The sequence below is a fragment of the Ornithodoros turicata genome, chromosome 1, assembly GCF_037126465.1.
Source record: "Ornithodoros turicata isolate Travis chromosome 1, ASM3712646v1, whole genome shotgun sequence".
Taxonomy (NCBI): Eukaryota; Metazoa; Arthropoda; class Arachnida; order Ixodida; family Argasidae; genus Ornithodoros; species Ornithodoros turicata.
In genome coordinates this window covers 211566407-211594318 of record NC_088201.1, presented here as the reverse complement: position 1 = coordinate 211594318, position 27912 = coordinate 211566407, and the positions used below count along the sequence as shown (strand labels likewise).

At 42.5% G+C, this 27912-nt stretch overlaps 1 protein-coding gene across 1 annotated transcript in view; it reads right to left on the bottom strand.

Annotated features, from left to right (window-relative positions):
• LOC135379026 (atlastin-2-like) overlaps nucleotides 1–13884 on the bottom strand; it is a 41933-nt gene extending 28049 nt beyond the window's left edge. The window contains exons 1-2 of the mRNA XM_064612275.1: nucleotides 13778–13884; nucleotides 3322–3387 (exon numbers count right to left, since the gene is read on the bottom strand). Coding sequence (XP_064468345.1) covers nucleotides 3322–3357 — 36 coding nt within the window. The 5' untranslated portion in view covers nucleotides 3358–3387; nucleotides 13778–13884. The remainder of the gene's footprint in view (nucleotides 1–3321; nucleotides 3388–13777) is intronic.
• Between the last annotated feature and the right edge of the window lie 14028 nt (nucleotides 13885–27912).

The window sequence follows — 27912 nt, the reverse complement described above, 5'->3', positions numbered from 1 at the left end:
GAGTCCTCTTCCTACAGGACAATGCACGCGCGCATACCGCGCATCTCACGACACGCACCTTACAGGAACTTGGCTGGGAGTTGCTGCCACATGCCCCTTATAGTCCAGACCTCGCCCCCAGCGATTTCCATCTCTTCGGGCCACTGAAGGCGTTCCTTGGGGCCGCCACTTCAGCTGCGACGACGAGGTCAAGATTGCGGTCCGATCATGCCTGCCATACGCCTCAGTAAGGATTTCTACGCTGCTTGCATCCAAGCCCTCGTGAAAGGCTGAGACAAGTGCATTACTGCAGCTGGAGATTACGTTGAAAAATAAAACTAATTTCTCGCCTGTAAGTTCATTTTACTTTTGCGAAAAATGAAAAGTCTCGGTTTTGATTTGAACACCCCTCGTATATGTGGCAAGGAAAGGAGTTAAAGTACACCCTTTTTTTTTTAGTGTACAAGAGTGTACAGTGTACAAATATGTGGTTCTTTCTTTTCACACAATGTTGTTATGCAACATATTTACATTCCACAAAAGGTAGTTGCACGCTTGTTGGAAAATATATTATTTTTCTCATTCCGTAGGTTGTCCCCTCGTGGACACTTAAAATGACGTATAGATACAAGCTATCTGGTGAATGAGATCCACAATCGAGCCGCTTGGGCAATGCGCAGAAGACAGAGACAATACAGCTTGTAACGCTCAAGCTCTTGTTGTGTTTTCGCCGACTTCTGTTTTTAATAACTCTGGTCGCGTAGCCCATCATCTATCAATTAGCCCTGCCAATATTCCCCCTTTTATATATATACATTATATATATATATATATATATATATATATATATATAGATACTCATACTCATGGAACGATGCGGCAGCACCAGAGGACACGCGTTTCGCCGTGTTTGCAGCTCATCGGCCCTGGGTAGCTGCGCATCGTTCCGAATTGGCAAACCAGGGGTCACTCAGCGAGCGATATACACCTGGGAGGGTGACTGAGCACTCCTCAATGCCACAGTGCAAGCCAGTGAATTGTAATGCAGGAAAAAAAGCCATTAAAGAAACAAATAAATGATACTAGACGTGTTTGAAATTCAAACTTACAGATTAATACGGCTTCTATGGCTGCACGCAGAGAAACAGATACTCATGGAACGATGCGGCAGCACCAGAGGACACGTGTTTCGCCGTGTTTGAGGCTCATCGGCCACGGCGAAACACGTGTCCTCTGGTGCTGCCGCATCGTTGCATGAGTATCTGTTTCTCTGCGTGCAGCCATAGAAGCCGTATTAATCTGTAAGTTTGAATTTCAAACCCGTCTAGTATCATTTATTTGTTTCTTTAATGGCTTTTTTTCCTGCATTACAATTCACTGGCTTGCACTGTGGCATTGAGGAGTGCTCAGTCACCCTCCCAGGTGTATATAGCTCGCTGAGTGACCCCTGGTTTGCCAATTCGGAACGATGCGCAGCTACCCAGGGCCGGTGAGCCGCAAACACGGCGAAACACGTGTCCTCTGGTGCTGCCGCATCGTTCCATGAGTATCTGTTTCTCTGCGTGCAGCCATAGAAGCCGTATTAATCTGTAAGTTTGAATTTCAAACACGTCTAGTATCATTTATTTGTTTCTTTAATGGCTTTTTTTCCTGCATTATATATATATATATATATATATATTGCTCATCCGACAGACGTCATACGCACAGGGGAACGTGCCACACAGTGAGGCAGGGGTCGGAGTGTTACATTGTCGATATCTGCCTCGTTAGGGAAACTTAGAAATGCGAAGATGTACTTGTATCTGACAAACAGTGCGACAACGCTTTCAGTTCTCGCAACTCGGCAAGCAATCGATCGGCAAATCGATTGGCAAGTGTGTTTCGACGCGGAAGAATAGTTTGATTATATTTATTTGCGCGTATACAACAATAGTGACATGGATCCTACGCGTCGTGACTGTAGTAGATGAAAAGTCACAGAGTCACACGCAATTAGAATCAAATGAGAGCACACTGATCAGCCACGAGCTGACACGGGCATCTCAACATTCGTGTGACGGGACACTGGACTGGGCAGTGTTACGGGAACACATCGGGCGCCATAAAGCGGTGTACTCCAACGTGCTGAGTAGCACGCCTTCGACATAAACTCGCGTTTCTGACAGGAGAATAACAACAACAACTTTATTACAAGATGATGACTGGGCAGTTTGATCGCCAGGGGCGATACTCTACCCCATTGCAGGTGACGATGCGGTGAATGAAATAATCAGCCCCTTCACAATAAGGATAGAAGTCCTATGGTATTCAGAAAGGTGAAGAGAGCTTTGAGGGCAGAGCTTTGGTTGGCTTGATGTGGCCAGGGACCAAGCAATTTTGTGAGGGGGAGGGCGGGAGGCGAGAGTCTAGTTTGTTAACGGATCTGGAGAGTACGGTTCGGGAAGGTTGGTAGTTTGGGAATGGAGAAGAATGTACAGCACCGCAGTGGCAGCAGTGGAGAAAGTCAACTTGCCTCAAGCGGTAACGCCACTGTGCTGTGAAAGGCACATAGAGCTACATTCGATGTGGCTTCGCACATGTGGCGCATTCAAGAGAATGCCGCAGAGGAACACGGAGTTAGTTTTATGAGGCAGGGCAAGACAATACCGAGTCGATCTTGACGTTCTTGATATGGCACTGTTAAATGGGAGCTGTATTTTTAGGTCTTGCAGCCCCCACGGTGCGCTCCCGCCAGTAGTCGCCTCGAGCCCTGCTACCCGTTCAACCTTGAGTTTGCATCAATTCGTTTGTTGTATGCTATTGGTATCATGCTCCCCCACTGGTTGTCACACTCTGCCCGAGCCTGGGGCACGCAGTTACAAGTGCTCTGTCTACATTGTGGAAACTTGTTGGAGTATCTTTGAAAAATATAGTTTATTTTGTATGACCAGTACAAAATGAGATTTGTTCTAGCCAGTGGAGTTCAAAAGTTCTCATTTGTGTACGAAAGTACAAAAAATCGACAAACTATTCCGTCCCACTGTCCCTCACGTTCCCCGATTCCATACGTATGAGATTAGCACAAGAAATAGCGACGAATAAGGCGGGATATACCTGCTATCGACGGCTCTCGTTCTCAGGCAGTTCCCTAAACCTTTACAGGTTCACTGGGGTTTCTACCCTTTCGTAGTTCTATGCAGCAATATAAAACGAAGCAAAGTTGTGGATAGTAACATATCTGTATGCCTTACTACAAGCGTCAACATTCACTGAAAACAGCGTCTTAGTTTTTGCAAAGGCATCAACCACTTAACCATTTAAACCACTTAAATCTAATTCCAATGGTTATTAGGCACTTACCGTCCCATTCGAGGCAAAACTTGAATGTGTAGTCATTTGCTTTCCTGTTATGCGTAAGTATGGGAACTGCAAAAGAAAATGACAGGGTTTTAGGAAATGTCACACATACTTCCCAAGCCATTCAGAAACATAAGGATTCCTGATCTGAACAATAGAAGTATGGCAGCCGTCGAACAAGCGAGACAGCGACCACGCTCGCATACGCTTCCCGACGACTTGCATGTGGTCTCAAATTGCTACCGTGAGATGCAGTCTCAGCGAGAAAGGACTCACGAGAGAGTTAAATGAGGCTTTGAGACCTTCGACAATGGAAATGGCGTACTAGTGTTTGCCTGAAGGTGAGGTGTCATCTCAATGCTCCATAGGTAAGGAGGTGAACTGACTCTCCAATATGGCATTGAGCTCTCCCACCTATCTTTAAAGTGTGAGCTGTAATTTATGCTTTCAACATCGGAGTACGCCATTTTCACTGCATGCATTGGACGTCTTGACACGTTTGGTGAATAGCGAACGTTACCATGTGTGCTTGAGCATGTGCGGTATTCATAACATTAACACATCCCTGTTTACTGCTGTGTTCATACGCGCTTTTATCGTTATTTTTTGATGCCGTGTTAGCACCGCGAAGCAACGGTGGCTTTGAGTGGCGTACAGACGTGGACAGACGAAGAATGGACAGCCTGAAGGAGTGTGGTACTGGGGTTAGCGTGAATCTTGGGCCGACTTCATGGGGAACTGCGAAAAAATTATTCAGGAAAATCTGTCGGAAAACCAAGGGAAACCCTCAGTAGCACGTCCGCTGCCTGGAGTGCTTATTGTGTTCTTCAATTTCCAGAGAAATGTATACAGGTTCGGTATTATTCACGGAGCTTCATTGTCTTACGGATACTTACTGTTCTTGTTACCGCTACTTGTTACCATCCCAACTACGCCGGCGTAGTCAGAGGTTAGGGTGGGGGAGGGGGAGGTGAATAGCCCCTCATCTCGAACCTTTTGTACTGCATTCGTGAGTTGGGAAAACCGTGCTGAAATTCTGCTCCTGATGTACAATTCATTTCGATCCCCCCCAAAAGAAAATAAAAGAAATATCGCTGCGTTATGGCTTGTTAGAACTCTATTGATGTCGCTATCTATTAATAAATCACAGTTTAACGGAGGTGATACAGTTGACATGTAGAACGAACTGCGGCAAAAGGGGTAGGACACGGTTAATAACAATGTTGCGGAAACCACTTCGCTGGTTCTCTACGATATGCGAAGCATCGTGCATGAAGGCTCGCGAGGCCACGTAGAAGAAGATGCCAGGTTTTGTTAAAACACGAGATTAGCACATCGCAACCCACGACGCAGCTCACTATGCATGCAAGGACGGGATTGCACCGGCACCACCGATGCGACGCTCTTGGACATGGTTGCATGATTTGCGGCCTTGTTACCGTCGTGTTTCAGTATTGGGTTGAGGACACGAGCTCCTCTCATGGGCTCAAACGGTGCACTGAAGCGAAACGCTGACTTCGTCTTGTCTCGTCACCGTGCGCCGTTTCCGATCGATGATCTCATCTTCTGCGGGTGATGCCCGCTTGCGAGACCCCATCTGATCTGACACAACGAGAGCCTCAAGATCGGGTCTTATAAATGCTTCATTATAAACGGTTTGATAAACAACTATCCACGCCAGCGCCACTGCGGCGCGCCAGTTAAAAATCGGCTTTGCATTGGTCTGGGTGCGAATGTGAACGAGTGCGTACTACCGCTCCGTGTATGCGCGACACCGGTATAGCTCCTTGTACTGCACGCAATCGGGTGCGATTTTGAAGGAGCGTGCGTGGGTATACCTCCTAGTTTTAAAAAGATGACAATGAAGCAAGCGAGCTGGTGAAGTAGATGCATAATGTAAATCCCCAAGACTAGGGAACGCGAAGGGACCGTGTTCGTGTTCGATTCTACAGTAATCCCAGTGGAGCTTTCCAAGTAGCTCTGCGGTCGCACGTGTTTCGGTTGTTGTAAGCACGTCTGGTGAAATACCGCTGTATGTCTTGAAGGATACAGACCTTCATCAGCTTTATTTTGTATGCTCTTTGGTATGGTTAGATATAACGAGAGATACTAGATATGTGACGCAGCAGCTCGCTGGTTTCGAGCCACCCAAACTCCAAAACCGTGTGTGCTCAAGCTTCGAAAGTTATCAAGCGCTGGAGAATGCTTTACGTGAGTAATTCTTGAAAAATCCGGTTATCTATCAAAATAACTGGGCAACCTTTCATGCTAGTAACTGTCCTTGCGATTGCCCGGTTACGCGAACTTTACTCTCTTTGATCGTGAAACACTGCACACTACTGCGAAACCTTGCAGAAATTCCGGAGGTCTAACCTAAAAAGTGTTAATAGTGATTATAAAGAAGCCCATGTGTAGTATTCATTGTAGGCTCTCGTACCGTATAGCTTGCAGTTTCATTTTTTTCTTCTTTTTTTTTTGCACAATAATAAAGGACTATTGAATATCGCATTGCCAAGGGACCTCGTTTCGAAATGCAGCCTCCCAGGGCGCGGTCGGAAATTATGTGACGAATTAGGGGCCATGTTTCCCGTCGTGCTCAGTCCCCTACCTTCTACTCCGTGAAATTGTCAAAATCTCGACGCACTGCGGCCACTGTACTTCCGCTTATATTTTCAGCGCAGTCCGAATGTACTGTTTGGGACACGGTCGTCTAAAATCTCCACCCCGTGGCGGAGTGACCACATATTGACCAGAGCCGTATATTAAAAGGGAGCCTCGCCATTAATGGGTCATGCCTACACCTGAGGCTCCACCCACCTTTTCAGCTTTCCGAACAATGAAGTCCTGAAATCTGGGGCGCTATCAATAAGCCTATCTTCACTATTTGCCCCCTTATCCAACATGGGCAGCGCCATTTTGGGTGGCAAGTGGATTGGATGGGATTGGAATGGATACCTCTCGCAATCTGCAAAAGTAGTGGATTGTTGGTGCAAATTTGATGAGCGCCACCTAGGGAGCGTAAGGCACGTCGGGAATTGTCGTCTGCTTCCATCGTTGTACCGCTGCCCGCAGAACCACCTGCTGGGACACATTCTGTTCTCGGTATGATTTTTAAACAAATCTACATGAATAGTTGGAATATAACAGGCAAGAATCTTTATATCCATGAAATACAGCAATTAAATATAATATTGTACAGCAGAGCGCCTTTTTTGTTATGATTTCGTTGTGATCGCCGTGTTCACAAGGCCTAACACCGGCGACAAAACGTATTATTTTCAGTTAGATATCGATAGACGAACATATGTTGAAACTGATTTCCGAGAAACTTATATTAGGATGTACGTTTGCAGCGTAAAATCAGGTTAGTCTGTGAAACTTTTTTGTCACGAAATCCCCGCTTCACTGTGTTTGTTTTCGTCGCCGTTTTGGGTGGCAGCATGGTGTCATGGCGACCCCCTTGGTAAAAAGCAAACCAGTCAGAGGAGCGAAACTGTGATTGACAGGTGGAGCCTCTTTTTGTGACTCCTCCCAATGGCCAGACTCCCTTTTAATATACGGCTCTGATATTGGCTATGTCGCGCACAAAGGAGTTGCACCAATACCAGGGGCGCGAAGCTGTAGTAGAAATCAAATGTAGCTGGGAAAACTCACGTGTCCTCCGGAGCTGGACCAATGACTCAGGACAAGCCACCCTTTTTTTTTTTGCTTTTTTGATTATGTCGCGAATGACGTAAATCACATGTCATCCGTTTCTCTCTCACTACTTTCCTCCTCTCTGCTCTGCTTCCCGTCTTCTTTTGTTGTTCCTTTTTTTTCTTCCATTCACCGTTTTTTGTTTCTGCGTTTGTCGGAATGCAGTGGGAGGTACAGGAATACGACGGAGCCTTGGTTGTTTTTGTCACATGAAGTATTTTATTCTGCGACATACGATTATGCAAGCAAGACATACTCAGCATGAAGACGGTAACTAAAACAACATGACATTAATATTGCTCCGGGATTTGCTTGAAGAAGCCTGATAATATCGGACTACCTCTGGTAAGGACTGCTACTGGGGACTAGAGCTCAGTGGCTGCAAGATGAAAATTAGTATCAGATATAGAGTTATGCATGTGAAAGTTGCAATGTAAACAGAACGAATAAAAGTGCTATTGAACGCGAAAAATAAGAACGGTGGTAGGGCTGTGAGAAGCTCGCAGTCATGGTGTGTGATGAGCGACCTTTGTGCAAAAAATACCTTTTATTGCGCTACTTCACAATGATATATTCAAAGTTGCCTTTGCGCCATTAAAATCCTAATCATCATCACCAACAATGATATATTCAGGTTGAATAGCATGACAAACTTAGCTTTGGCGCAACGTATACAGAACAGATACTAAGTCAACGTCTTACGAACTTGTCGAGCGAAATCACCGAGAATCAGACTTACAGTAGCGTATAGTACGTATAGTACGTTATATAGTACGACGTGAGCGGGTATTTAATCATAACATTTAGATGATATTCTTTCACGAACAGAAATATAGTCTACCATCGTATCTGCAAAGCTACGCTGTCTGTCTCGGTCACAGAGTATTCCGGTCCCGACTTACGGGAACTGTTAAGCAACTTATTCACAGTACACGAAGTGAATGCGGTGTTGTAAGGGAACAAGCAATGATAAATGACTTACCTGTCGGCAGTCGTTGACCGGGTATCGGGTACGAGGCGTTTGGACGCTCGAATAGTTTCTACGCCAAGAAGCAGAGCAGAAATATTGCGCAGGCTTCTTCCCAGGGCAGCTGTGACTGTTCGAGGACACTCACATGATACAGCTTGTGTTTTTAAACAGGAAAAATCTGAACTCATAGTCCAACCCAACCGCTACACAACACGAGCCGTCGGAAAACGGACGCCGGCGACTTCGTGGACGCCGGTTCCAACCGACACAGCCGCCGCGCAGTCGCCTGTTTGAGCGCTCGTGAACAAATTTGAAAACGGCCAATCATCGCTCAGAAAACGAATTCATCCTCATGGGATCCAATCAGTAATCACTAGCCACCGGATGTCTCCATGACGTTCAATTTCTGACGTTTTGTGACGTCCGACGACGTGAAACGCATGAAGCGCCTCACTTTATCCCGCAAAGGAACTGGCGAGTTTCGCGCTCTTACCAATACCTGTCCCGAAGGGAGGTCGCGCTCAACTGCTCTACCTAGCAGACGACGCACGGCATGCGATGGAACTCTCTCTCGAGAGATGGCGCTGAGCGGCCTTCCCTCTCGCGACTGTATTGATATGTTTCTTCGCGTGCGACGTCGTCGGTAGGGGACTGCTCGGCCACGGGGTGGAGATTTTAGACAACCGTGTCCGAAACAGTACCTGCGTTGGCCGCTCGAGGGGGTACGTTGCTTCACTACCGCCAGTACCGTATCTGCTAAAAGGGAGTCTGGCCATTAATGGGACCTGAGGCTCCACCCACTTTTTGAGGTATCTAGCCAATCACAGATCGAAATACAGTTATCTATTATTACATCCATCCAGCACTTACACCTCAGTCTTATTTACTGGGTGCCACCATTTTGGAGAAAATTGAGGGTCCGGATTGAAATGGATATCACTGGTGACAGAGGACGGAGTTTGCGCCCACTTTTATCAACGCCATCTGCGCGGAGAGTGGCATGTTTTGAAGGCTGCCAATTTCAAAACTTTGTTGATGGCAGAAGTGATTGGGCAGGAGACTGGTCCAACGGAATCGTCGTACCAGACGACTGCCGGTATGAAGTCTTAAATCAGGTAATGTAACTAGATCGAATCGAAAATGAGCAAATATGAATGTATAAATAAAATGAAGTTATATAATGCCAAATCCTGCGTACAAGGATCGTCCCTCTTGCTATTTTTTTCGGTGTCACGGTCTTACCTAGGCCTAACGCTAGCGATGAAACATCCCATTTTTGAGTAAATAATTATGGCGGAGCGAAGGCTGAAGCTGATTTTGCAGATGCGTACATGAGGATATATACTCAGAGTATGAAATTAAAGTAGTCCGTGAAAATTTTTTGCCACGAAATCTTTGCTTCGCCCTTGCAAGCAACACGTCCATTTTGGAGAACATTTCGTGTCATGGCAGCTCCCATAGAAAACGGTAACCAATGAAATACGCCTAAGTTTGATTGACAGATCGAGCCTCTTTTTTGATTCCTCCTAATGGTCAGATGCCCTTTTAATACACGACACTGAACTCCCGCGACAATCCTCCGCGACGCGCGTATATACGAGATAGCGGGGCGGACTCTCAGCACACATTGGCAATCTTGGTGATAATGGCAAGTTTTAGATCGTTGTTCCTCAGTCGTTTGGTCGGTGTTGCGAACGTGTTTTTCTTTCTTTTTTTTTTTCGGATAACCAATGACGGCGGGAGGTGACACAGAACGTAGTCTCCTTACTGTGTCGTGACAGAACCGTTCGCGAACCAAACACGGTCCCTTGTTGTGCGGTAAAAAATCAAAATATCTGCATCCTCTCATTCGATAGAATACGGCTTTTGCTACAGAATAATAATCATAATAAAACATTAAACAAACTATGAAATACACCTGAAAATACATTTTTCTGCGATGTATGTGATGATGTGACTAAAATGGAGCTTCTGGCTGGCAAACACCGGCACTGCATCGTTCTGCGATGCACAAGGAAATTACATCATTTCGGACCGATTTATCGCCAACATTTGGGGCGAAACTAGTATCGTTCCCTTCTGATATGAGATCGTTCGTTTCACCTGAATTCGTCCAAAAGCTATTTTTAGTCCTGAATCGTACCGTGTTGTTTCTTTTTCGTGCTCCTAGTATGCAAAGGAAGGAAAATCTCATTCAGCTTGCCTCTTATCCGCAGTGTAAAGAGGGTCGGTATAAAACTACAAAAGGAACTCCACTGACAAACCAGCAAATGGAGTAGACAAGAAAGGAAAAAGAAAAAAGCGCAATTTGGAGCATTTGTGTGATATCCTGTTCTTCTTTCTGGTTCAGTATGGAATGTGCTTATAATTCGACACCTCAAATCATCCCTGGTGTGTCGAAAGAAACGTCAATTGCGGATGTTGTACGAATAATTGAGGCAAACACAAACTCTCAGGCCGTGAACCAAAAGCCGGCACACCAAGGAAACTCGCCAGCTGAATAATTTGATATGATTGCCCACAGTGGCACGAAAAAAAAAAGGCAACAGGACGTCGTATGTTTAAAAAGTGATTTTATAGTTTATGTTAGCGTCATCCAGCAGACGCTTTTCTACCAAACGCAATATTGCGGGTATTTTGAGTTGGGAACGTAACATTGAGAAAGACGCAGTCGAAAATTGGCTAAATTGCCAAACTTCCGTTTTTAACTGATAGCACAAGAGGTAGCGCGTGCAGAAACACGAAGCCCATTTTGGTTAAACGTCACACACTAAACGATATGGGCCCGCGGTTATTTTTATCCGCTGATCGGAAGAGAAAGAGCGGCATACACAGCCGACACTGCCTCACTTTGCCGTAGCACTTTAGACTGTGAGTGAGATTCCTGCTTTGCATTCAGGCATACGTGGAGCAGCATTTCCGATTCGAATAACACCTAGTACGTGATGAGGGGGGGAGGGGATATGTTTATTAAAGGTAAAGAAAGGAAGAAAGGTCAGACAGGCCAAGGCCGACTTGGTCGTACGTGGCTGGCACGTACCAGCCAGCGGCGCTTGGCTGGTACGTGATGAGATGAAGCGCAAGTCAATGATTAGCGATGATGTGAGGTGCGCTTTTCACTTCTGAAGCCACAACGTTGTGTTTCTCAAAGATCGAAGAACACACATTTTGGGATAAGGTCTGCGGAGCTATCCTTCCACGTGGACCGTGTACTTGCACAATTATCGGAAAAAATATGGGTGATGGTGGATCGCGCTATTCGGATCACCAGTCATGGACTTCCCCCAATCATTCTCCTTTCCATTCCAACTACCAGTAGTGCACATGCCTCGGTAACGATTGGGCGGATTTTGCTCACACGTTATTGGGACACACTACTGTTCCAAACGTGCTCGTTCTAGCACAGAGCGCACAGTTATCACGCCGCCTCAGTATAGGGGGAAATTGCCGCGGGAAAAACGTACGTAACGTACGTAAAAATGTACGTATTTGGAGTATTGTATTTCAAATACCGTGTTTTAAATACAGTTTGCGGTATTTTGGTACTCTACTCAATACGTTTTGTTTTGTGTATTTGTACTCTATTTAAAATACATTTTATGGTATTTTCTACTCAATACTCTAATTACATATTTTGCATCTCCCTCTCAAACTTTCTGTGTCTCGTCTTTCCATTATCTTGCTTGTTCAGTGGAAATTTCCTGAGTCTGTCGGACTTGACCCAGATAGTGACTCTAGACCCGGACATTGGCCCTTCTTGGAAGTCTCCGTTTAGAGATATTGCCCCGTGTGTACTAATCCTTTGCCAGTGTATTATGTGTGCCCTGACGCGGTGACGCCGAATTCAGACCTCGCCGAACAGGGAGCTGCTAGATATTTGCTTTGTTCGGGGTCACATATACTTAGTGGAGTTATGTGGTACATCTTTGTCGTCTTTTTGGCACTTGTGTTTAGAAGACTCCTGTCACATAGGGGCGGCTAGCGTTGTGCGCGGGGTTTAAGTGATTCATGTGACATAGCGGAAACTTGCCGCATTTACCAGTGACCGTGACCTTTTGCGTTCAAGGATAAATAGTATCTTAATTGTATTCCAAATACTTTTTGAAGTATTTTGTACTCTATTTTAATTACTTTAATTTTCATGTATTTATACTCTATATTAATTACATTCTAACGTCAGTATTTATTATCTCATCTGAAATATATTTTTGAGTATCTTGTACATGTCAGCGCGGGATGCATTACGCGTTTGGGAAATGACTAGGGCCAGGAATTTTAGGCACTTACCTCAAATGCGTATAAACGCCTAAATGCAACATTTTCGGGATAGCCTGCCTTGTAATGGACTCTGTTTGGCTATCACCTTTTTTAATATTTCAAGATGCCATAGCAGCCTTGTTAGACGTAGAGTCTAAGAAAAAAAGAGTACTTTTACTCCTTTTGGGGACTAAATGCATTGCCACAAAAATAGTCAGTTTCGGGAGTAAATGCATGGGAGTAAATGAATGTTACAGAGTGGAGACTGCATTTCACGCGCTGTTGTAAGAGTCCCAGGTATATAATTCGTGTGCATGCATGAAAATACTTTGAAGCAAAGCGTCAACCGTGATATATCGAGTTATATAAAATCTTGCGCCATACATAGGGCACAATTTGCGAAGAAAGATGCGCTAACTGTTTCTTACTGTGTGTGGCTGGAGAATTGCTACGTTGACTGAGTTATACAGCCTTATGCCATCAAACTGACCAAGGGCACATATTTACGCAGACTGTTGCGTTCAAGAGACCGTTTGCGGAGTTCAGTGACAATTTGCAGTCCTGGGGAGTAAATGTCGGGTTAGGGGACTAAAATAGGGAGTAACTGCAATCTAGGGAATTAGAAGCTGCAATTACTCCCTGTTTTACTCCTTTTTTTCTTAGAGTGTACAATTGCGAGTGCGCCTCTCAGGTCCAGTCTGAGTGGCGCTTCTTTTTTTTTTTTCGTTTCTGCGTATTTGTGTATTTCGTTCGTTTTTTTTTTTTGTTAGTTGGGATTCCCTCAGTACCCTGGCTTTCTTGAGGGGGTTCATGTATATTTAATCAAGATTTGGCCTCTCTGGACCTTTCAAGATCATCGATTGCAGATAACTAAAAGTATATTGTTCAATATAGCGTGGTTTTAGGCCGCCTCAGCATTCATGTACCGGAAGTCAGAGGTTGTCCGGTATATTTGCCTTTACACAAGCAAGTTTTCGTGGACGGAGCATTGAGAGGTGCCAACAACGCCAGAGAGCCTACCAGATTAACGTGCCTATTTTTACGTTTCATTCCCTATTTTGGTGTTTTTGAGGGCCTAAATGTCTGTCTATTTTCATCAATTTCCGGGCCGTAGAAATGACGCAGCAGGAACGAAATACAACATGCACAATATCTGACCACTACGTGAAACATTTAAGAATCGGGGAAGCGACAAAAATCGCCTCCAATCTTCCGGTTTTTCGTGAACCATTCTCTATACTGGATCGGCCTTTTTTCGAGAAACAGCAAGGGCACCGCCGACCAAAGGAGACATATGTTGCCAATTTAACATACCACCTGCTCTTCGTAATTAATAAGCTCATTCGTGGAAGGATGAAAGCCACGCTGCAGAAGGTCGCTAGCGCGCTCATACACGGCGACCCACTTATAACGAATAATATATTGTCAGTCAATGTAATTGGACACAGACATTTTTCAATGTTCGGAAAATTGTGACTACAGTTAGCGCGGGCACCCAGGTGCCTTGCACGATTAGAAAGGGAATATTTGACTTACAATCTGCTGCAAATCGATGACTTCGGAAACTCGATCCCTGTCTGGACCACGTAACTCAACAACAGTGTGACCTACAAGCGACCCTTGAATACTGACTCTTTCATTGCGATAACTCATGAAGGCGTACACCGCACTATCTCATCTCTTAGTTTGTGATAGAGAGCTCTTCAAAGCGCCGAGCGTTAACGGGCGCTATTTTCATAAGGCAGACTGTGTTATCTATGAGGAAGTGTCGCCTCACTCGTAGACAGATGAAACATAGTGAGAGGTATTTCGTTATATTATTTTGCTACCTATACTGAACAGCATCACATCTCGCTTATTTTAGTCGATACACTGCATAGCGTCAAGGCATCACAATGTGTTACCACGAGGCTATAGCCCCGCACGCAGTTGTATGCAGCAGCACAGTAGCAATGCAGTGCACAGTGAGCAATGCAGTGAGCAATGCAGTGTAGCAATCTTGTGTATCCATTAAGGCGTGACAGGTAATAGGGAGTTTTGTTGAACCATTTTCCCACATGCGGTTCGCGAAGGATATCCAGAATGACCATTGAGAAGGCGAAGCGTTTTAAAATGATATCTTCTGGTTGGGCTGCGGCGAAAACGTTTCGAAAAACATGTGTTTCGAAAAAACACATTTCGAAAAAACAAACACGTTTCGAAAAACGACAAAAACACAACAAAAAACACGTTTCGAAAAAAACACATTTCAAGTGAAGAGGTTTTGCTAAAACTCCCCAATATTAGCCGTACGCTGTAGGGTTTCTTGCAGTCAGCACATGCAACAACGAGTAACGCATTCAATAGGCAAAAAATAAGCGTATACTTTGCAGGCGAATCTACGACACAGCGGCGAAGAAGAAGAAGAAGAAAAGAAACGTACAGGGCACTAAGATTCAGATTGTTGAGTTATCATTTTCAGGTTTTTGTACAAATGCACTTATGCGCACATGTCATGTTCACCTATTACCCATTCTCTTATTTCTGAATGACACAGCAGCGTCCATCGCTGGTCGCCTGCATAGCGTCTGATGAAGACCCAGGAAAAACCCCAGACCGGCACTGGGATTCCAACGCGGGTGCATCTCAGTCTCGTCGTGACATGGCCATCAAGCTAACCACCAGGCTAATTAAGTATATTCGTGTTACGCGCGAATTACCAAAGCAGAGGCAAATTCGAGTGTCACAACTCATCCGATTATTCTGAGACTAACTGATCGACCTTACCAAGTAATCGTAGTCGAGCACAAACCTCGGCAGATCAATTTGGTAATCATTATTCGGTATTTGGGGCATTCTTTTGTGCAATCACTTTGGTAATCGTTCCCGAACTGAATTCCATTTCTAGGTGCATGGGAGGAGGAAGGGAGGAGAGAGGTTTCCTACTAGGCTTCACTCATCCATCAGACCTTCACAATTTTCCAATTTGAGGTTCTAATATGCTAGCGCATTCATTCATTCCGAAACTGACATAGCGAGTTTTAGAGCATCATATGCTAGAGATTTTGCGTACGTAAGGGATAGCGTAGTGGTTCTGCGCAATGCTCTGTTTGTGTTTTGCGCGTGTGCCAGAACCATCAACGCAATCCCTTGCGTACGCGAAGGTGATAGCATGCGATATATTAAAACCCCCTGAAAGTAATGAGTAAGTAGCAGTGCTGTACCGGCTACCAAAACTACGAAAGCAAATACCGCGACCCGCTACTGCGCAGAAAAGTAACGCAATACTAGCGTCGCTACAAATTTGAAAAAGTTACGAGATACCTCTAACGCTACCAAATTAAAGCAATCGCAATACTATGCCGCTGCTTATCCGCTACCGTGCCCTTCTCTATGCAACACCTCACCGTATAGGCATCTTGTTGTCGAGTGTATCTAAGGACTGTGCAGTATTTAAGTTCCCCCACATATAGCTGACACGCAGTATAAAGTATAACACTACCTACAGCCAATATATATTATTTCATACTGATCTTGACCTCGGGATGATGCGCATTTAGGAGATAATTTGATGCACATAGCGCATGTCTGGATTTCATAATTTTCCCGTCAGAATGTTTGAAGCGCAAGAGGATTTTTCTGCAGTGATAGTATTTTGTCACCACTGTGCCCCACTCCTTCCTGCCGTCCTCTCTCCATCTGTCCACGTCTGTACACCGCTCATAGCCACAGTTGCTTCGCGGCGCTAACACGGAGTTAAAAAAAATCATTTTATGTAGCTCATATACCCACAGTGTAACGTATGTAATGTGAGAAAATAAATCTAGTCCAGTCTAATCCAGTTCTACCCTCCTCTCCACATTTTCTAGACTTCTAGGCCCTCTGACTGGTTGAGTGTAGCTCCGCCCCTTCACGCTGATTGGTCCATGCTAACCCAGGTGGAAAATATTTGCAAGTGGAACCACTTGCAAGTTGTTTATGAAACAAGTACCCCTTTGATACCCCAAATACCCCTTATGAAACAAGTACCCCTCCAAGTAACCACTTGGAAATTGTCCACTTTAAAATCCACTTGGAAGCCGTTCCACTTTGGAAACCACTTACATATGCTTTCCACTTTGGGACGTATTTCCAAATGGTTCCACTTGCAGAACCACTTGCTAGTGAGTCCGATTCAGTTTCCAGCTTACACTCTATACGCCCAGTAACGGTTACGTATCACACGAACATCAGGTACATTTTAAAAAAAATCATGATTCGAGAGGTACAGCGAACGTGATAAAATATGAAGTACCGCGCACGTACCATTTTGTGCATGAGGTACACATGTGATACGATGCGCCTTCGCCTGGACTGGACTAGGACTGGACTAGACCGCGTTCGGCAACCTGTGTAAGCTTAGGTAATTCTGTCTCGCCAGAACTCTTCACCTGGGGCACAACACCTTAAAACAAAGTCGGCGGTACGTTTGGACTGCAATGAGTGCAATGTTTGCCTCGATTATTCATACAACCTCTGCAATTTACGTTTGTTTCGACACTTTATGGACAAATTTCATACTGAACCACAAAGAAGGACGACGTATCAAACAAATGCTCCAAATTGCGTCCTTTCTTTCTTTTTTTTCTTTTTTTCACTACAGCGGTATCTCATTGTATTTCCGATAGATTTTTGTATTCCTGTTTCAAAAGACATGACGCTTTCTTTATCTGCTCTGAAGAATAAGCTGCAAAACACAGTTTTAACTGTGCTATCAACAAGCGTTTTGAAACTAATTGTATGACGGAAACTATAGCTTCGTAGCCCATATTATGCAGTATGTAATACATACCTGTGTGTGTTTCACCAATGTGACCTAAAAAGCAGAAAATGCACAGAATAACGCAAATTATATTCCTAACTACTGACTTGCGCTTAGCTTATAAAAGTTGGCATCGAGGAATGTAGAAACTGTTGCTCTTTTCCTCTCTCTCTCTTTTTTTTTGTCTGTGTGTTGTTGTCCCCGCCTCGCTGTTTTCACGTGACCACTTCATAGGTTATATAGAGATGCCAGCTCTTTATAACTTTTGTACCTGACAAAATGCAAACTACTGCAAGGAAGCTTGTACTTCAATAAACAGTAGTTTCAGTGTTTTTTTATATTTTTTCCACTTACAACAGCTAGTGAAATTGCGGAAGATCGTAACAATAGTCTGCCTGATTGACAAGTAACTAAAAGGAATGACAAGAAGAAATTATGTTTCATCGTTATCTCACTTTTGCACTCTGTATTCCACGCCTTCCATATTATGAGAAGTAGCGAAGGCGGTAGCAGAGAAAGAGTCCACTGCTAGCGGTATTTGTTGCGGAAGTACTGTTTCCGTTACCAATCTAAATGTAGCGCGTTCGCTGCTCAGAAAAAAAGTAGCGAATACGGTTATGGTGCTACTAGTAGCGCCGCTATGTACAACACGGGTAATTAGTAAGTAAGAGAGTAAAAGGTGGCTGAAAGTAGTTCACGAGAGATTACATTCGTTCCCTGCTACTGTCATTGCAGTGTGCATCAGTTGCAGAGTACGGGACTTGTTGTATTCAATCGTATAATTATGTGTAGAAAATGGGGGTTCTAGTGAATCGGTTTCGCTCAAACTGGTATAGGAATAATACTACTTCACGAGCAACTTGCACACCCCCGTCTCTCACCCCCCCCCCCCCTGCCACCCCAATTTTGCAATTTCCACCCCACCCAATCTTTATTTTTTATTTTCAATTTTTTCACTTACACAGCAAACTTTTTTACAATTTTTTTTGTTTAAATGGCTTGTCCCATGGCGCACACCTTTTTGGTGTTGCCTTTAGACTCATATGATGGACGTTTCCTAATACACCCTTTACTCAAGTGAATCCCTAATAAAACACTATTATAATGGGCGTTTAAAAACAAAAACACCCTTAGAAGGGGAGTCTTCTATTGAAAACACCTTTTATTATGGAATTGTTTGCTGGCAAATATTCCCTCGCAAGTAGCTAGTGCAATGGAAGCTTCTGTGGCCGCATGCCGAGACCAGTGGCCGAGACATACTGTTCGACGTTCTTGCTTCTATGGCAAGCACCACCCTGAACACGGCAGACTTCCAGCCGTGGTTCCATCGTGGAAGCTAAGCCGGAACGCAGTGCGTCGCAGGCACGCCTCGGTAGCTTGGTAACACTGCGGGGCCAACATGAGTGCCGAGGCTTGGAGACCTTGGGCACCCCCAGTAGCCTATATTGGCGTGTTGGATGGATCATATACTGAAATACAATTTGGTGGGGCACCTTCGTTACATGTGGTGGGGCGGGAACCGTTTGTAATGGTGACGGGAATGCGTCTTTCCGATTAACACCCACACTTGCAACAAGTCAAATATATCAGCTAAATACCTAACATCATTCCCCGCCAAATACTGTGTTTCTAACAACAGGTTATCGTCTATAATGTGATTGCTTGCTGAGTGGAGCTGTGAAACCAGCATAACTTTTCTCTCACGAAATAAAACGTCATTTTTATCACCGCATTCCCAATTCAAATGAAGCGTATGAAAGGTGTATTAGATGGTAAACACCTATTTCAATTCCCCACTTTGCACCATTAATGATCGACATTGGATAAAACGAAGTGTATCTCGATATAACACTATTAGTAATGCTCTTCTTGCACCCTTTGCAGAATAGAAAATGGTGTTTTTACAAGCATACACGTTTTTTTAGCAAAGAAAGGTGTAAAATGATTTACTGTGTAAAATCGCTCATACACGCATAACAATGCCATAATAGACCGTAGAATATAATTTTCAATTAATAAATGCAATTACCATTTATTCCATCGAGAGAGAGAGAGAGGAGGAAAATATCAAATTATCGTTAAGTTGTATTTTTCTCTAATGAGACACATGAAAAGAAGCGCACATACGCATAAATACACTTTCTAAACTCATTTAATAAGTCAAGTCATTACTATACATATTCAATTCATTAATGTGTCAGTCCAGGATCGGTAACAGCATCAGCCCATGGGCACCGCCATTTGCAAAGAGTCTCACCAGGCGTAAAATGATTTACTGTGTAAAATCGCTCATACACGCATAAGAATGCAATAATAGAGCGTAGAATATAATTTTCAATTAATAAATTCAATTACTATTCATTCTAGCGAGGCAGAGATAGAGGAGGAGAATATCAAATTATCGTTAAGTTGTATTTTTCTCTAATGAGACACATGAAAAGAAGCGCACATACGCATAAATACACTTTCTAAACTCATTTAATAAGTCAAGTCATTACTATACATATTCAATTCATTAATGTGTCAGTCCAGGATCGGTAACAGCATCAGCCCATGGGCACCGCGATTTGCAAAGCGTCTCACCAGGCGTAAAATGATTTACTGTGTAAAATCGCTCATACACGCATCAGAATGCAATAATAGAGCGTAGAATATAATTTTCAATTAATAAATTCAATTACCATTTATTCCATCGAGAGAGAGAGAGAGAGGAGGAAAATATCAAATTATCGTTAAGTTGTATTTTTCTCTAATGAGACACATGAAAAGAAGCGCACATACGCATAAATACACTTTCTAAACTCATTTAACAAGTCAAGTCATTACTATACAAATTCAATTCATTAATGTGTCAGTCCAGGATCGGTAACAGCATCAGCCCATGGGCACCGCCATTTGCAAAGCGTCTCACCAGGCGTAAAATGATTTACTGTGTAAAATCGCTCATACACGCATAAGAATGCAATAATAGAGCGTAGAATTTAATTTTCAATTAATAAATTCAATTACCATTTATTCCATCGAGAGAGAGAGAGAGGAGGAAAATATCAAATTATCGTTAAGTTGTATTTTTCTCTAATGAGACAGATGAAAAGAAGCGCACATACGCATAAATACACTTTCTAAACTCATTTAATAAGTCAAGTCATTACTACACATATTCAATTCATTAATATGTCAGTCCAGGATCGGTAACAGCATCAGCCCATGGGCACCGCCATTTGCAAAGCGTCTCACCAGGCGTAAAATGATTTACTGTGTAAAATCGCTCATACACGCATAAGAATGCAATAATAGAGCGTAGAATATAATTTTCAATTAATAAATTCAATTACCATTTATTCCATCGAGAGAGAGAGAGAGGAGGAAACTATCAAATTATCGTTAAGTTGTATTTTTCTCTAATGAGACACATGAAAAGAAACGCACATACGCATAAATACACTTTCTAAACTCATTTAATAAGTCAAGTCATTACTACACATATTCAATTCATTAATATGTCAGTCCAGGATCGGTAACAGCATCAGCCCATGGGCACCGCCATTTGCAAAGCGTCTCACCAGGCGTAAAATGATTTACTGTGTAAAATCGCTCATACACGCATAAGAATGCAATAATAGACCGTAGAATATAATTTTCAATTAATAAATTCAATTACCATTTATTCCATCGAGAGAGAGAGAGAGAGAGGAGGAAAATATCAAATTATCGTTAAGTTGTATTTTTCTGTAATGAGATACATGGAAAGAAGCGCACATACGCATAAATACACTTTCTAAACTCATTTAATAAGTCAAGTCATTACTATACATATTCAATTCATTAATGTGTCAGTCCAGGATCGGTAACAGCATCAGCCCATGGGCACCGCCATTTGCAAAGCGTCTCACCAGGCGTAAAATGATTTACTGTGTAAAATCGCTCATACACGCATCAGAATGCAATAATAGACCGTAGAATATAATTTTCAATTAATAAATTCAATTACCATTTATTCCATCGAGAGAGAGAGAGAGCGAGAGAGAGGAGGAAAATATCAAATTATCGTTAAGTTGTATTTTTCTCTAATGAGACACATGAAAAGAAGCGCACATACGCATAAATACACTTTCTAAACTCATTTAATAAGTCAAGTCATTACTATAAATATTCAATTCATTAATGTGTCAGTCCAGGATCGGTAACAGCATCAGCCCATGGGCACCGCCATTTGCAAAGCGTCTCACCAGGCGTAAAATCATTTACTGTGTAAAATCGCTCATACACGCATAAGAATGCAATAATAGAGCGTAGAATATAATTTTCAATTAATAAATTCAATTACCATTTATTCCATCGAGAGAGAGAGAGAGGGGAGGAAAATATCAAATTATCGTTAAGTTGTGTTTTTCTCTAATGAGACACATGGAAAGAAGCGCACATACGCATAAATACACTTTCTAAACTCATTTAATAAGTCAAGTCATTACTATACATATTCAATTCATTAATGTGTCAGTCCAGGATCGGTAACAGCATCAGCCCATGGGCACCGCCATTTGCAAAGCGTCTCACCAGGCGTAAAATCATTTACTGTGTAAAATCGCTCATACACGCATAAGAATGCAATAATAGAGCGTAGAATATAATTTTCAATTAATAAATTCAATTACCATTTATTCCATCGAGAGAGAGAGAGAGGGGAGGAAAATATCAAATTATCGTTAAGTTGTATTTTTCTCTAATGAGACACATGGAAAGAAGCGCACATACGCATAAATACACTTTCTAAACTCATTTAATAAGTCAAGTCATTACTATACATATTCAATTCATTAATGTGTCAGTCCAGGATCGGTAACAGCATCAGCCCATGGGCACCGCCATTTGCAAAGCGTCTCACCAGGCGTAAAATCATTTACTGTGTAAAATCGCTCATACACGCATAAGAATGCAATAATAGAGCGTATAATATAATTTTCAATTAATAAATTCAATTACCATTTATTCCATCGAGAGAGAGAGAGAGGGGAGGAAAATATCAAATTATCGTTAAGTTGTATTTTTCTCTAATGAGACACATGGAAAGAAGCGCACATACGCATAAATACACTTTCTAAACTCATTTAATAAGTCAAGTCATTACTATACATATTCAATTCATTAATGTGTCAGTCCAGGATCGGTAACAGCATCAGCCCATGGGCACCGCAATTTGCAAAGCGTCTCACCAGGCGTAAAATGATTTACTGTGTAAAATCGCTCATACACGCATAAGAATGCCATAATAGACCGTAGAATATAATTTTCAATTAATAAATTCAATTACCATTTATTCCATCGAGAGAGAGAGAGAGGGGAGGAAAATATCAAATTATCGTTAAGTTGTATTTTTCTCTAATGAGACACATGGAAAGAAGCGCACATACGCATAAATACACTTTCTAAACTCATTTAATAAGTCAAGTCATTACTATACATATTCAATTCATTAATGTGTCAGTCCAGGATCGGTAACAGCATCAGCCCATGGGCACCGCCATTTGCAAAGCGTCTCACCAGGCGTAAAATCATTTACTGTGTAAAATCGCTCATACACGCATAAGAATGCAATAATAGAGCGTAGAATATAATTTTCAATTAATAAATTCAATTACCATTTATTCCATCGAGAGAGAGAGAGAGGGGAGGAAAATATCAAATTATCGTTAAGTTGTGTTTTTCTCTAATGAGACACATGGAAAGAAGCGCACATACGCATAAATACACTTTCTAAACTCATTTAATAAGTCAAGTCATTACTATACATATTCAATTCATTAATGTGTCAGTCCAGGATCGGTAACAGCATCAGCCCATGGGCACCGCCATTTGCAAAGCGTCTCACCAGGCGTAAAATCATTTACTGTGTAAAATCGCTCATACACGCATAAGAATGCAATAATAGAGCGTAGAATATAATTTTCAATTAATAAATTCAATTACCATTTATTCCATCGAGAGAGAGAGAGAGGGGAGGAAAATATCAAATTATCGTTAAGTTGTATTTTTCTCTAATGAGACACATGGAAAGAAGCGCACATACGCATAAATACACTTTCTAAACTCATTTAATAAGTCAAGTCATTACTATACATATTCAATTCATTAATGTGTCAGTCCAGGATCGGTAACAGCATCAGCCCATGGGCACCGCCATTTGCAAAGCGTCTCACCAGGCGTAAAATCATTTACTGTGTAAAATCGCTCATACACGCATAAGAATGCAATAATAGAGCGTATAATATAATTTTCAATTAATAAATTCAATTACCATTTATTCCATCGAGAGAGAGAGAGAGGGGAGGAAAATATCAAATTATCGTTAAGTTGTATTTTTCTCTAATGAGACACATGGAAAGAAGCGCACATACGCATAAATACACTTTCTAAACTCATTTAATAAGTCAAGTCATTACTATACATATTCAATTCATTAATGTGTCAGTCCAGGATCGGTAACAGCATCAGCCCATGGGCACCGCAATTTGCAAAGCGTCTCACCAGGCGTAAAATGATTTACTGTGTAAAATCGCTCATACACGCATAAGAATGCCATAATAGACCGTAGAATATAATTTTCAATTAATAAATTCAATTACCATTTATTCCATCGAGAGAGAGAGAGAGGGGAGGAAAATATCAAATTATCGTTAAGTTGTATTTTTCTCTAATGAGACACATGGAAAGAAGCGCACATACGCATAAATACACTTTCTAAACTCATTTAATAAGTCAAGTCATTACTATACATATTCAATTCATTAATGTGTCAGTCCAGGATCGGTAACAGCATCAGCCCATGGGCACCGCCATTTGCAAAGCGTCTCACCAGGCGTAAAATCATTTACTGTGTAAAATCGCTCATAGACGCATAAGAATGCAATAATAGAGCGTAGAATATAATTTTCAATTAATAAATTCAATTACCATTTATTCCATCGAGAGAGAGACAGAGGGGAGGAAAATATCAAATTATCGTTAAGTTGTATTTTTCTCTAATGAGACACATGGAAAGAAGCGCACATACGCATAAATACACTTTCTAAACTCATTTAATAAGTCAAGTCATTACTATACATATTCAATTCATTAATGTGTCAGTCCAGGATCGGTAACAGCATCAGCCCATGGGCACCGCCATTTGCAAAGCGTCTCACCAGGCGTAAAATCATTTACTGTGTAAAATCGCTCATACACGCATAAGAATGCAATAATAGAGCGTATAATATAATTTTCAATTAATAAATTCAATTACCATTTATTCCATCGAGAGAGAGAGAGAGAGGGGAGGAAAATATCAAATTATCGTTAAGTTGTATTTTTCTCTAATGAGACACATGGAAAGAAGCGCACATACGCATAAATACACTTTCTAAACTCATTTAATAAGTCAAGTCATTACTATACATATTCAATTCATTAATGTGTCAGTCCAGGATCGGTAACAGCATCAGCCCATGGGCACCGCAATTTGCAAAGCGTCTCACCAGGCGTAAAATGATTTACTGTGCAAAATCGCTCATACACGCATAAGAATGCCATAATAGACCGTAGAATATAATTTTCAATTAATAAATTCAATTACCATTTATTCCATCGAGAGAGAGAGAGAGAGGAGGAAAATATCAAATTATCGTTAAGTTGTATTTTTCTCTAATGAGACACATGAAAAGAAGTGCACATACGCATAAATACACTTTCTAAACTCATTTAATAAGTCAAGTCATTACTATACATATTCAATTCATTAATGTGTCAGTCCAGGATCGGTAACCGCATCAGCCCATGGGCACCGCCATTTGCAAAGCGTCTCACCAGGCGTAAAATGATTTACTGTGTAAAATCGCTCATACACGCATAAGAATGCAATAATAGACCGTAGAATATAATTTTCAATTAATAAATTCAATTACCATTTATTCCATCGAGAGAGAGAGAGAGCGAGAGAGAGGAGGAAAATATCAAATTATCGTTAAGTTGTATTTTTCTGTAATGAGACACATGGAAAGAAGCGCACATACGCATAAATACACTTTCTAAACTCATTTAATAAGTCAAGTCATTACTATACATATTCAATTCATTCATCGGGCGAACGCAAGATGGCGCCCGCGGGGAAGGACGTATGTGGCAGCTGCTCCGAAAGATTTTACGCCAAGCAACAGTATCTATCTTGTGTTGGTGGTTGCGAACGTAAATTTCACTGTAAATGCATCAAAGTTGGACCCGCAGAATACGAGGTATTTATGAAGGATGGTACAAGCATCTACAAATGCCAAGACTGTACGAGACGAAGACCTGTTTTGGATGTCGTTCGGGATGAAACCCGTGCGGCATTGAACACCCGTTCATTGTGGAGTGAAGCCACAGAAGATAACTCGGATATTCCAAATTCGCCGATTGCATCGTTGCTGGAACAGGTTCTTAGGAAGGTTGACACTTTGACTGCAGAAGTACTGTGCTTGAAGGAGCAGAACAAACAACTGCGCTCTGAATTATCAAGCTTGCGAGGTATTCTTTCAGGTACGCATACGAACGTTATACGGGGCAACATGCCAGAGGTGTTTCTTCGAGAGAGCAATCTTATGCTGCTGTTACCGCGGCAGCTACACGTGTTGTCGACAAGCCTTCGGGGGATGTTGGCCCTTCTAATCATGGTGCTTTTCCGGGATCAATGGGGAACCCCTCTGCTGCTGACTGTTCTGCTGATGTTCATAACATGCGACGTTTCAATATCGTTAGTGGTATACCTACCACGTCCAATATTTGGCATCCCAATGTGTGTCAAACCGCTGTCCCGAACGGATGTGATGACGACTTTGTGCCTGTCAAGTATCGTCACCGTAGACCACCGCCTTCCGTCGGACAAGCTAAGTCTTCAGCAGTTTCAGCCGCCCCTCGTCGTGCAACGCGTCGTGGACTGTTTGTTTCAAGACTTGCTGCATCGACTACTTCAGATGACATCGATGCCATGATACGTTCTTTGATTGGAGGTAAAGACAGCGTTTGCACTAAACTGAAAACCAGGTTTCCTACGTATTCATCTTTCCATATTACAGTAAGTGAGGATTCCTTTGATGCAGTGAACAACCCCGAGGTCTGGCCGGAAGGGTGCATTTTTCATGAGTTTTTCGGTCGCCTTGACCATTCCCGTATCTGTCTGCCAGATGAATTGACCCGAACCACGTCTAACCATTCTCATGAAAGTGTACTGAATGGTCCGTAAAGTATATCTATTCTATCAAAATGTTCGCGGTCTGCGTACCAAGTCCTCAGTGTTTTTCAATAATCTCGTGTGTGACTCATTTGATATTGTTTGTCTTACTGAGACTTGGCTTAACGACACGATGCATAATGGTCAATTCTTTACTTCTGAATACGCTGTCTTCAGAAGTGATAGAGACTATGCTTCCTGTGGACAACAGTATGGTGGCGGTGCGCTAATTGCTGCCAAAAGTAGTCTGAATGCTGTGCGTCGGTCTGACCTTGAGCTACACCCTGAGTGCGTTTGGATTGAAATTTCTTGCGCTGGAAGCAAAAACTGTCTTATCGCAAACCACTACTTCCCTCCGAACTCTGATACTACAGCATTTACTTCATATATAGATACAATTGAACAGCGAATAGATTTTGGCAAATATATGGTCTTTCTTTACGGTGACTTTAACCTACCAAAGACAGACTGGTCCAGTGGTTGTGTATTGGGCACGGCTCCGTCGTCTGTAAGGCTGAAGGCTTCTCGTCTCCTTGATTTTCTGCATTTTAATGGCCTTGAACAATCAAATAAACACATGAATGCTGTAGGCAATGTCCTTGATCTCGTCTTGTCTAATGATTGCAACCATTTTGTTCAAGTAGCAGTAAATGCACTTGTACCTGCGGATGTTTATCATCCACCTTTGCTAATCTCGTTTGATTTGTGCCCAACCAGGCTTCCTAGAAGTGTCTTGTCTCAATATGTGTACAGTCAGGGTGATTATCAGGGGATGTATTGTTATTTACGAGATTACGACTGGTCATCAATCCTCCAGTGTGTAGATACTGATGTTGTTGTAAGTGACGTAACAAGAACTATTCAGGATGCTATGCATCGGTTTATTCCTAAGAGAGTGAAACATAGTAATTCATATCCTACGTGGTTCGGGAAGGAGCTCCGCTTCTTTATGCGTCGGAAATTACACTTTCATCGATTATATAAAAAAACTGGCCTGTCGTATTGGTACGATAGATACAGCGAATGTCGTTCCCGTGTTAAACAATTGCTTATCAGGGATAAACGTAGGCATATCAGGAGCACGGAAAATAATCTTTTTTCAAATCCGGGAGGTTTCTGGTCACATGTACGAAATAGTATGTCGGTCTCTAGCAACGCCCCTACTGTGTTACGTAGCGGATCGGAATATATATCTTCGCCGCGTGAAGTGGGTGAATTGTTTGCAGCACAGTTTAGTACTTGCGTTTCCACTCACGGTACGAGAGACGATTTGAGAGGCAACGCGCTGCAGGTACACGGGAAAATGCCAGCTGTGTCTGAAGTTACGTTGCCTGATGTGTCACGAGCCATAATGCGATTAAAGAATCACTACAAAGGGGGCATTGATGGCATACCGTCTTTCATTATCAAAGGCTGTTCAGATATTTTAGCTCCAATTCTTGTGCATGTCTTTAATACTTCCTTAAACCAGGCAGTATTTCCCTCACCAGCTCCCGTGGCATAGTGGTTAGAGTGATCGCTTTCCACGTCGAGACTGGGAGGTGACACGGGTTCGAATCCTGTCACCGGCTGTGCTGTCTGAGGTTTTCCCTGGGTTTTCCGAAGACTTTCTAGACGAATGTCGGCACAGTTCCCCTTGAAGTCGGCCCAGGA